Genomic DNA, 12572 nt, shown 5'->3' with positions numbered 1-12572 from the left:
GGATCTCCTCCTCAGAGTCTCATAAAAGCAAACAAAGAAATAGAAGTCAAATCCTTTCCCTGGGAACACATGGTTGCAGAGAGACTTTGCTTCTTCCTCCCTCACTCTTCTGCTCCTTCTTCTGTATCTGTCCCTGCTCTTTTCTCCTGTCTACTCACTCCTCTCACACCTTTTTCCTTTTACTGGCTTTAATTTTTTTTTTCCTTTCTCTTTATCTATTTTCCAACACCCCCCTCCATGTCTGTTTTCCTTTTCAATTGGAAACACTCAAATTCGGCCTTTCCTAGGGATACTGCTGTGCAAATGACTCAGGGGAAATGGAAACTTTTTTTCAGCCCTCTCATTTCAGTGAGGAAGTGCAGAGAGCCCTGGGGAAGTCCCACTTTGAAGGGAGACATCAATGAATTAAGAGGAAGAGACCCAGGAACCAGAAGAAAAATGAATCCAGTAAGAGTTACTGAGACTGATGAAGTCTGCTGATCCTACTCTTCATACTTTGAATAGTCCCCAAACACGAGCCATGCCTAAGGTATTAAACTTAAGTGGTAAATTCAGTTGATCTGTGATAGATGAGGCTTCAATGTTAGGTCACTAACATTTGGAAAGTTAACATGGAAGACCATTTGGTGAGAACTCACATCACTTTGTTGTCCTATTAAAAATGTAGTTGGGTTGTAAAACATTACAAATATCTGGCAGTATATATTTACAGACTGAGCAGGAGACTCAGAGTAACAATCATACCCCGGGTTTCAAATCCCCGTGCCAAAGTGAAGTTGTTTTATCTGGCCCGCTAAATAGTTCTCATGGGAAATTGGGCAAACTTTGGTTTTATGCAACATAAACTAGTATAATGACCACACCATTATTATCAGCCACATGTGTACCACACCAATATACAAATAAGCATGAACAGGTAGAATAAAATAAGCTTGCTTAAATAAACAGAGAGACAGGTGCACTCTATCATACCTTGCAGGCATTTCAAAACGTAGGATGTCTTGAACAACAGTGAGCATGTATTTATTCATTTCTTTGGGAAGTTCCCCAATAGAGAGCAGAATGTTTTTTACTTCCATGTAGGATGGATTGTTATTTAAAATGACAGCAGCTGCAGTAGTGCGAACAGTCTTTTCATGAACTTTACGATTCTGGTGGTATATCCTGTTCAAAGTCTTCTTTACCTGTTCAAAGACATTCAAACTTAGTGCACATCTAGATTTTTTAAACTGATGTGGCAGGCATAGTTAGTGCTCTTAAAACGTGTGTGTAAGACATTTCCCAGGGTTCTTTGCAATTAGGTTGGGGCCATAATTGTAGCTAATGGACTATGAACAGAATGGCTATGGGTAACTTCCCAACTGAGACAGTTAAGAGCTGGTGCGCCTTCTCCCTCTCTTTTTACTACTACTGTAGTAGACTTAGGGCCACGTTTTCCCTTACCTACGCTAGGCATAGCATGAATGAGAAATAAATTTTTGATAAGCTGAGATTTTACTCATTTGTTACTGCAGCTTATCATGGTGTTACCTAACTAATATTGACTTTTAAAGACTACTGCCACACGGCAAAAGGTCTCTGGGGAGCGATGGCTACATTAACCGATATTTCCTTACAATGGAGTCTCTCAAGATCTTCCCTTTCTCCTTTTTCGAATTAATACAAACTTCATTTTTGAGAGCAATTTTAGGTTCACAGCAAAACTGAGCTGAAAGTACAGAGAGTTCCTCTATATCCCTTGCTTCCAGGCTCTACCTGCCCAACACACATACAAACCCCTCCCTCATCAACATCCTACACCATAGTGGTATGCTTGTTACATTTAATAAAACCTATATTGACACATCGTTGTCACCCAAAGTCCACAGGTTACATTAGGGACTTTTTTTTTTTTTAACAAGGCCTTAACACCAAAGAAAACTTGCCAAAATAGTGGCATTCTATGGCAACAAATAATTGCACTGGTTACTAGCACTATGTGGTATGGAGTGGGGTGGGGGTGCTCTGTACTAGGCATTTCTAAATAGTTCTTTCAATTCCACTTCCCTCTGCTTTTTTCTATTTCTCCTAAATCTAGGCCTTGTCTCAGGTATATAGGAGTTCAATGACTCACCTGAGGACAAAAAAAAAAAAACTGGGAAGGAACAGCCAGAATTTATTTGTAGGTCTGTCTGTCTCAAACACCTGTGGCCCTAGCCATCAGGCTTTACACAAAAGCAGTGGGAAGGTTCTCAGCTGCATACTGGAAATATCATTCTCAGCAGGCAGCTTATCTTGAGGCCTATAAACTTTTCTGCTCTAACAAAAGTTTAATTTAGATGGCTTCCTAAACATGCAGCTATAGGAACCAATGCAGTAATACTTCAGCCAGGATATTTCAATGTTGAAAAATTTAACAGCATCTTAAAACTTATGGAAGTAAAGATATTTCTGGAAAGAGCTTCTTTTTTTTTTAATATTTTTTTTTAAAATTTATTTCTAGGGGAGAGAGAGAGAGACAGAGTGAGCAGGGGAGGGTCAGAGAGAGAGGGAGTCACAGACTGAAACAGGCTCCAGGCTCTGAGCTGGCAGTCAGCACAGAGCCCGACACGGGGCTCGAACCCACGAACCGCAAGATCATGACCTAAGCGAAAGTCGGACGCTTAACCGACTAAGCCACCCAGGCGCCCCGGAAAGAGTTTATTTCTTAAACTAAGAGAATGTGCTTCAGTATTTATGCTTCAGGATACAGGACATTATTCAAAATGTGAAGCTACTTCAAAAAAAAAGCCTTAAATTCAACTTAAGAGTTATTTCTAAATGGGAAAGAGACATCCTTAGTTTGGAAAAAAAAATAGGATGACTCCAGAGAACTTTGCATTTGACTCCAGGTTAGGCATGCTTCTTTTCTTTTGTTTATGTTACAAATATTCTTTTACCTCATCAGTTATGAAAGAGACATCATATCTCTGGAGAGTGGTGGTAGCGAGGTGGCTGATGGGCCCTTCTCCAGCCTCTGCATATTTCAGAAGGAGTGGGATGCCTTCCGGGAGCAGCGCATTCTTCAGAGCCAGTAGGTACATCATGATGTCCTCTTTTTTCTCTGCTTTTTCAAGTCCTCCTAGGATTAACTTCTTGGCTTCTACCACCGCCTAAAAAAAACCAAAAAACACATAGTACCTCAAACATACGTACAACCACACATTATACAAGGCTTGGACAAGGCTGGCTTCACTCTTGTACCCAAGGAAACAACCTAAAGTTTTATTTTTATTTATTTATTTTTTATTTTCTTTTTTATGATTTTTTGAGAGAGACAGAGACAGAGAGAGTGCGAGCAGGGGAGGGTCAGAGAGAGAGGGAGATACAGAATCTGAAGCAGGCTCCAGGCTCTGAGCTGTCAGCACAGAGCCTGAAGTGGGTCTTGAACCCACAAACTAAGAGATCATGACCTCAGCCGAAATCGGATGCCCAACCAACTGAGCCACTCAGCTGCTTCGAAAACAACCTAAAGTTTTAGAAAGTTTTGCACTCATTGCCTAACTGAGACACACAATAAAAATGAACAGGTATACTTCATAAAGGTGTTGTTTTTCAAAAATGCATGCGTTAACATATTCTTAAGAAGCAATGAGTACAATTAATAATAGATATATAGGGTATATCGGTGGCTCAGTCAGCTAAGCATTCAACTTTTGATTTCAGCTCAGGTCATGATCTCATGGCTTGCGGAATTAAGCCTGGCATTGGGCTCTATGCTGACAGCACGGAGCCGCTTGGGATTCTCGCCTTCTCCTTCTGCCCCTTCCTCACTTATGCGCACATGCTCACTAGCTCTCTCTCAAAATAAATAAACATTAAAATAATAGATATATTTACTTTTGAACACATTCTGAATGTATAAAGTCATTTTTAAAATTCCTCTGTGATTGATTACTCCTGAAACTATCCATTTATTGAATTTCTAAAGCAATAATTAGATGGCACCGAAGTGATACCACATAGCTCTTCTTAAGTAATAATTTGGTGAAAGTACTTAGAACTTGACCATAAGGTCTTGTTCTAAATGTTTAAAAAGTGCTTGTTTCCACTTGAATCGAAATTTGATTAATGCTGCCATACAGTTCAAAAAATATTTTTTGAATGCCTTCTACGTGACAGATACTTTGCTAGGTACTTTTCAAATATGTTCTTTAATCAAAAAGGCCCCTTTTCCTGACCTAGAAGAAAAAAGGATTGAGTATAAGTTAATAGGTCAATGCAAAAGCAAATTAAAAATAGGGACACCTAGATTCTGGTCTTTGCCACTATGTATGCTTTAGGGGCTTCAACTGCATCTTTAAAGGTTCCTAAAATCTAATCCATCTGTAGAATTTAGAAATTCTGAAATTAAGCAGCAGGTACCTGCATGTGCGTGAGCGCACGCACGCACACACACACACACACACACACACACACACACACACCCCCCCAGAAGAGAGACAGAGAGAGAGACAGAAGTGGGGGAAGATATAAAAGGTCTCGAAATGGAAGTAAAGACACTGAATTTCACATGTAATAAGAGAAATGCCGTTTCTCAACTATCAGATTGATTAAAGGATTCAAAAGTTTGATAACATATTTTCCTATTGAGGCTATGGGGAAATAGGCATTCTCCTGCATTACTGGTGGAAGCATAAAATGATACAATTCCCAAGGAAGGTAATTGGCAAAAGCTAACATATCTGCATTTTGTTCCTGCAACCCTAGCCCTGAGGCTATACCTCCAAAAATGAGAAAAACATGTGCCTAAGATTATTCATCTCAGCATTATTTGTAACAGCAAAATGATAGAAACCACCTACTGACCATAGGTGGGAGATGCTGAGGACACAGCGCAGTAGGAGAAAGATCTCTGAGAAGCAGTATGGGATGATTTCCAGGGTATATTGTTAGGAGGACAAAATAAGATACAAAAGAGTGTATATTTTGTGAAAGAATAAAGAAACAAAAATGTGTGTGTACATTTGCTTACTGTTGCAAAAAGAGGCACAGGAAGGAGAAACCAAAAACCTGACACTGGTTACATGGAGGGGGCAGGTGACAATGGGCAGAAGGGGTAAGAAAGGGAACAAGACCCTTTGAGAACGCTTTTAAAGTGTAGTGTTGACTTTTGAATCATGTTATTTCACATATTCAAGAAATACAATTCAGTCAGCAAGGATGGAAGATTGCTAACAGTGAATTCAAACAGAAAGGACATACATGTGTATCAAACTGCTAACAGAACTAAACAAAAAAGAATAGCAAAGACTTGATCCCAGAGACTTCTGAGGATAGAGCCCTGGCTGTCTACCTTTAGTGGAGTATATTCCAAAAATAAAAGGAAGTGTGATGAAGTCTTAAACTTTATGTAGTCTGATTTTTGTAGCAATATCAGTGCAGCAATTCCCAAAGTATTTTGTGTGTGTTTTAGGACTGAGCAAACCAATCAATAGATTGATGTTCTTGAACACCAAGGTTCTCACTCTAGGAGAAGGAAGATACATTTATGGCATGGAAGGAGAGAAAGAAGCTTGTTGTACTGGCCTGGAATTAAAGACGGTAGTATGAACTCACCATATAATAAACACAAATATATGCATTTTGTCCATCTTAAGGGTCAAGATGCTATAAATCAAGTAATAAAAAGTAAAAGCATTTAGGGGTAAAATGCCAGATATCTGCAACTCACTCTCAAATGGTTTAATCTACGTACAAATGAAATGAAATAAAACAGAATGAGGTGATGGAAATATGAAAGATGTTAAAAATTGGCAAGTGTAGGTACACAGATGTTTGTAGAACTGTGCTATTCTTACAACTTTTCTATAGGTTTGAATTTTTTCAAATGCAAATTTGAGGAAAAACAAAACTAGGATGCAAGGAGGTCAAAATGTATTCCAAAAACTAATAGAAAAAAAAATAGGGGCTTTGTACTCAATGAGTAAACTTGACCAGTGGCCACTAGGACCGTCACAGGTCAGGCAGGAGCTTTCATGTTAGCAAGTGCTGGAAAATCTTCAGTATTCTATCAGATGGCAGGTACCATCTGGGCAGTTGTAGTATTGTATGCGCAGGAGACACCTTAAAGTTTTGCTTAGAATACACCATTTTCTTTCCATTCATATGTCTGTGATTTGGGCTGGAGATAGGTGAATATTCTATAGCAGAAAGTTGAAAGGAAAATCTGAACATTTACAACAATCCATCTGGTGACTAATTACCTTCAAAGATACGCTGTTTTAAAAGTTGCTCAAAACCATTAACAGAATTGAATGACAGTAATAGTGGATAGTTTAAGCTACCTACAAGGTACCTCCAAAGATGTGGTAAGAACTTGGCTGTTCTGTTATCAGCAAAACTTTAAATTTAATCCTTAGTTCAGTTTCCATAGACTATGCTTCTTTCTATTTTTTTAAATGTTTTATTTATTTCTGAGAGAGAGAGAGAGAGAGAGCAGGGGAGGGTCAGAGAGAGAGGGAGACACAGAATCTGAAACAGGCTGCAGGCTCTGAGCTAGCTGTCAGCACAGAGCCGGATGCAGGGTTTGAACCCACAAACCGAGAGATCATGACCTGAGCCGAAGTCTGATGCTTAACCGACTGAGCCACCCAGGCGCCCCTATGCTTCTTTCTAAATAAAAAAATCTGAGTATGTCATTCACCTGCCTAAAAATCGACTGTTCTCTCTTCTCTCTATGGAATGAAGGCCAGACTTGTTAGCTTCTCATTAATAAACATCCAACTGTTTTCTCTCTTCCCTTCTTTCCTGTATCTCCACTCTCATCAAACTGCCCCACAAATATGAATACTTTGTGTTCCAGCCCCACAGAATTTCTTACGTTCTCAGACAAACCAGACCCATTTAGACGTTGAGCCTTTTCATCCATTGTTGTATTTTTCCTAGAATGTCCTTCATTCCATACTATTCTCTCTTCACCTAAAGAGCTCTTCTATAAGAAGTTTAGATATCACTATTTTGGTGAAACTTTCCCTAGCACCCCTAAACAGAATAGTTTGCTACATATTCTGTATTCTCAGAGCACTTTGTTTATATTTCAATATTATTTTTTGTTTGTGCTTGATTAATGGAGTGGGAGTTCTTTGAGGATGGTAGAATATTTTATGCATTTTTCTATTAAAGGACTAGCATCACACCTAGCAGAGTAGATGCTCATTAAATATTGCTGAATGGATGTTTTCAGGTATGAGCTTTGTCTTTACCCAAGATATTTGATATAGGATTACTGAAGTAAATTGGCTACTCAAATAATTATGGAAATTGGAAAATATAAGAAGTCATAGTTGTTTGATGTCATAGAAATAGTACAAATTTGATCTCTGCCAGAGCTTACTAAGCTGATGCTCAAACATTTTCAATGCCACTTCTTTTTTAGTAATCTTTTTCACACATAGTTTACATTCTAGTTATGGGTTGCCTCTTTTGGAGCTATTTGGTTTCAAGAATGTTCTCCTTATTATTTTTAAGAACAAGCACTCCATAAGAAAAATAATATAGTGATGTCTTTTCTGAGCTAGAAGAAAACTGCTGACTATAAGCTGGCTATATAATAAATGTGGACAGAAAAAGACTGTTTTTATATTTTTAACATTTTCAATCTATTTGCATTATAGAAAGATAGGCAATATTGGATATTAATCTATTTGGATTTTCTATATCTAGCTAAGCTTACAAAGTGAGGTTTTGGTTTTTTATGAGAAAGGTGTTAAAGTTGATAGCCTACTCTGGCAAATCAAGAAACTTTGAGCAAATGAAATTAAAAATAAAATGTAAAGTTCTCGGTAATTACAAATAACTAGATTCACACCATCAAAACTCAAAACTGCAAACCACATTTATCATAAAGTTCTCCTCTCAGGGATAGCCCTAGAGTCTAATATTTTCTAAGAATAAGAACTATACCATACATACCAATGAAAGCCACATACATAGTGGGAACTTAATAAATACATATTGGTGAGGGATTAATAGACTATTTACTCTTCAGCAAACATTTGCTGAACATTATGCATCATATATTTTTTAAGCAATTGGCGTTAACAAGGCAAAGACCCATTTATGCATGCAGCTTGTGATTTCAGTGGAAGACAGAAAGAAGCAATAAATGTAACAAATAACTGAATTATATCAAGGATGTTAGATAACAATAATTGCTATGAAGTAAAGAAAGTAGAGTAGAGTAAGGGGAATTAGGAGTGCCAGTAGTGGGCAGCTCATTGAGTAAGGCATAGAATGATCTGGAACTATATAACACGTGAGACTGAGTTCACACTTACTTTGAGTTTGCAGCCTTCATTCTGACACAACTTCCTGACGAGGGCCCCAGTGATGATCATAACAGTTTCTCTGATGTCATTGCTTGCAAAGGAACCTTTGAACTTACTCTATTAGCCAAACAGAGATAAAATAGTTATAAAAATATTTCAGTATCTCCAAGGACATTTTTAGAAGTGTTTCTTTTTTTTATTAATGTTTTATTTATTTTTGAGAGAGAGAGAGATAGCGTGAGCAGAGGAGGGTCAGAGGGAGAGGGAGACACAGAATCTGAAGATAGTCTCCAGGCTCTGAGCTGGCTGTGAGCACAGAGCCAAACGCAGGGCTTGAACCCATGAACCATGAGATCACGACCTGAGTCAAAGTCAGATGCTTGGCCAACTGAGCCACCCAAGCACCCCACAGAAGTGTTCTTAAGACACAAAGTAAACAATGTCTAAGAGAAATGTTGTATGTTCCTAGATAGGAAATTCAAATTTTTGATTTGGGGATACTTATAAATTCACTACCTAACTTTGAATTGAAGAGTTTATAGAATTTCTCCTTTCCAAGTCTTCTTAACATATGAACTATGAACTCAGGAAGTCTCTGACCTCCTGAGACATTTATGGATTGGGCTCACTGGCCACTGAACAAAAAAAGAAAAAAAAAAAATCTGCAAATTTTTGTGTATGGATAAAGAGGGGATTCATTACTTTTTTTTTCTTTCAAAATTTATTTATTTATTTTGAGAGAGAAAGAGGAAAGACCACAAGAGGGGGAGGGGCAGGGAGAGGGAGAGACAGAATCCCAAGCAGGCTCTTTGCTGCCAGTGCAGAGCCCAATGCAGGGCTTGATCCCACAAACTGTGAGATCATGACCTGAGCTGAGATCAAGAGTCAGATGCTCAAACAATTGAGCCACCCAGGTGCCCCAGAGATTCTTTGCTTTTATCGGGTTCTTAAATGGCCTTGTTTTCCAAAAAGATTATGAGTTATTCCACTAGATCATAAGCAGACAAGTGTACATTTTGTTTTCGAATCTTGGACTCAAGAGAAGTCTAGTTTTATTTCCAATATAAATGTGTTAATATTGGAAGAATTTTACCTCTTCAATGTATTGTATATTAAGTGCCATGAAGACTTTTGAACTCAAAATAAATCTTTTAAAATCAATTTTTGAGACTGCCTGGGTGGCTCAGTCAGTGAAGCATCCAGCTTCGGCTCAGGTCATGATCTCACAGTTCTTTGATTCAAGCCCCCATTGGGGCTCCGCACTGACAGTGTGGAGCCTGCTTGGGATTCTCTCCTTCCTTCTCTTTCTGCCCCTCTCCAACTCATCCTTCTTTTTTTCTCTCAAAAAAAAAAGTAAACTTTAAAAATAAATTTAAAAATAAAATAAAATCAGTTTTTGAAGCATAAGCAAGACTCATCTCTGATATTTTATCCCATGTCACATTACATGAAAGGTGAATACAATCTTTATATTTCTATATGGCATAGTTTATGTTATTTAGAGGAATGGCAAGGAGGACGTTATGTGGCATAGTGTACTATAGTTAATGATTAATGGATAGAAAATAATCCAATTCCTGCTTAGATTCTTATGAACTTTTTAGCAGCTGACAAGCCTTATTTTCACAGTGTTCATCTGACTTACAATGAGGGCTCTCAGGAGTTCTTCACTGGGATGGGAGGCAAATCCACAGGCATAGAGAAACCTCTCCTGGAGGATAATGCTACTGTCACTTTTGAAATCCAAAAAGTCCAAAATGGCGTCTAATGAGTCTGAGGTCTGAGCGGAGGTGACAGCATCCACCAGTTGAGGCCTACGAAAATGAGAGAGTCATCAATATCAATTTTAGCATGCTTAAGGGATTATTTAATCTCTACCATTCACAGATTCTCTATTGCTCTACATTTCCTAAAGAAGTGAAACTTTTTATATAAACAAAAAAAAATGAATAATTCCCTCAAAAAGGTCCCCTCATTTTGTTTTAAACCTCCCATTTAATTCCTCTCTCTCTAGCTCAATATATACTCAGAATATATAAACTAACTTCACTATAATAGCCTAAGTCAAACATAATTTGGAAATTTGTGTGTCAAAAAATTATACATTAGGTTCAAATTCTTTTCTCTATGACTAATATGTCAGAGTTATAGTCTCATATATTGATTCTCTTTCTCTAATTATCTTTGCAAATATATACATTTCTTAAATGCCTAATTTAACTCAGGTGCTACTAGGAAATTCTTTTAACTTTAATTTATGTCTAAGGGAGAAGATTTAGCCTTTTTTTTTTTTTAAATAAAAAGTACCATGGTATAGTTCAATGATTATGTGTGGGCAGAATGGAACTCCTACAGGCAAGTTCTAGTTAGAAATACCAGTCAACAAGAATCTTTGGTTAGTTGAGTCTGGGATGACAAAATTTCTGAAACTAGTTGTCATGCTAATGAATATATTATGTATGTAAGTATATTTCACATTGTATATACACACTGTACATGTGTTTATTACTTTATACTATAAAAAATGATACACTTGTACTGTATCATTTTGTTCCTAACAAAAAACCTAGTCAATGAAGCAGACACTGAGGACAATATTTATTAGGTGTCTATTATGTAAGTATTTCGCTATAAATTTTAGGTGTACAACTTTTTTTTGCTTTCATTTCTTCATCTGTAAGATGGGGCTAAAAATGGTGGTTACTTTCAAACTGTTATGGACTGCATCATCTATGCAGAGCACTTAGAATAGTGTTTGGCATGGGGTAAATACTCAATAAAAACAAACTGCTATTAACAATTACTTCATTGAATTGACTAGACATTTCTGTCAGGTTACTACTAATATCCACCTTACATATGAAGAAACAGACTTAGGGATGTTCAAGGCCCCATAGGTGTTAAGTGCACAGCTGGAGTTGGAACTCAGGTTTTTCTGATTTGAGAGTTCTCAGGTGTCCACAATCCTGTATTTTTTAATTTTTAAAAAATGTTTACTTATTTTTGAGTGGGGTTGGGGCAGAGGGAAAAGAAGACACAGGCTCTAAAGCAGTCTATGCACTGACAGGAGTGAGCCCGACGCAGGCCTCAGACTCACGAACCGTGAGATCATGACCTGAGCCAAAGTCAGACGCTCAACCGACTGAGCCCCCCAGCGGCCCCCATGATCTTTTAAATCGGCGTTTCCCAAAGTGTCATCGATGTGGTTCTACTCCTACGAAATGCTGTCAGGAAAGGGATCTTCAAGGCTGCTTAAGTTTAGAAAATGTTTAAGGAAACTTATACCTAACATTATATGATTAAAGATGCTGAAAATTTCTGCAGCCAAGAAAACTATTTGATTTGATTTCACCCAACATTTTTCCGACTCAGTTGCTCACAGAATCCTTTCCTCTTGGCACACTTGCTAATATTCTGCAAATTACAGGATTCATACAATGGACTCTTTGGAAAATGTTACATTCTACCACCCTGACTTTCACTATCCTACAATAAATAGAAAGAATTGTGCTCTATTTTACAGATGTTGAAAGTGAAACTTGGAGAGGCTAAATGCAAACAATTTGCTCAAAGATTATATGCTGTTGGAGGTCAAAATTAAAAAGTAAGTCTTCTGATTTTAGTTCATCCTAGTATTCTTTCTATTACACTGTGCTACATGTGGTTCACGTATGATAGGGCACAATATTATGTAAATACAAGTATCTCCTGCTTTTCCAAAGTTTGTGTTAGGCCACTTTGCTTTTACAGAAGACCTACACCAGTACTTGTTGCAAACTGAAAGAAACCGTGAAGGGGAATTTTGCTTTTACCAAAAAAAAAAAAAAGTTAAAAGCAAAATAGCTTTTCCAATTTTATAATCAACTCTGGAATCTTTTCAAGTGTAAATTAATAGGTCCAAAACCAGGGAGGCAGCACATGCATCACGGTATCAAGATGAAGCCCTGTTTGTGCCCTCCCTTACTTATGTAACAATTTAGACCTGATATACACTCATAAACACTGAAAACATGATTATTCTGAGTCACTGTCAAACCTTGTTACTACGTTTCTGGTCAAGTAACTGTCAAATTACCATATTAAAGCATAACTCTTTGATGAGAATGCAAAACAATGCAATAATTGATTTGGAGGTTGGAGGGTGGTTAGAAGGAGTCTCTCTTGGGGCACCTAGGTGGTTCAGTCCAGCACCCGAGTTCAGCTCAGGTCATGATCTCACAGTTGGTAAGTTCAAGCCCCAAATCGGGATCCATGCTGTCAGGTAGAGCCCTGTTTCGGATCATC

General features: G+C 37.8%; 1 protein-coding gene across 1 annotated transcript in view; it reads right to left on the bottom strand.

Annotated features, from left to right (window-relative positions):
* Window positions 1-12572, bottom strand: part of MTTP (microsomal triglyceride transfer protein) — a 45153-nt gene that overhangs the window by 12426 nt on the left and 20155 nt on the right. Inside the window, exons 9-12 of the mRNA XM_077755699.1 lie at window positions 9934-10102; window positions 8298-8405; window positions 2919-3131; window positions 973-1184 (exon numbers count right to left, since the gene is read on the bottom strand). Of these exons, the coding sequence (XP_077611825.1) occupies window positions 973-1184; window positions 2919-3131; window positions 8298-8405; window positions 9934-10102 (702 nt within the window). The remainder of the gene's footprint in view (window positions 1-972; window positions 1185-2918; window positions 3132-8297; window positions 8406-9933; window positions 10103-12572) is intronic.

Source organism: Crocuta crocuta, unplaced genomic scaffold (genome assembly GCF_008692635.1).
Source record: "Crocuta crocuta isolate KB4526 unplaced genomic scaffold, BGI_CrCroc_1.0 scaffold92, whole genome shotgun sequence".
Taxonomy (NCBI): domain Eukaryota; kingdom Metazoa; phylum Chordata; class Mammalia; order Carnivora; family Hyaenidae; genus Crocuta; species Crocuta crocuta.
This window is presented reverse-complemented; position numbering and strand designations above follow the sequence as displayed.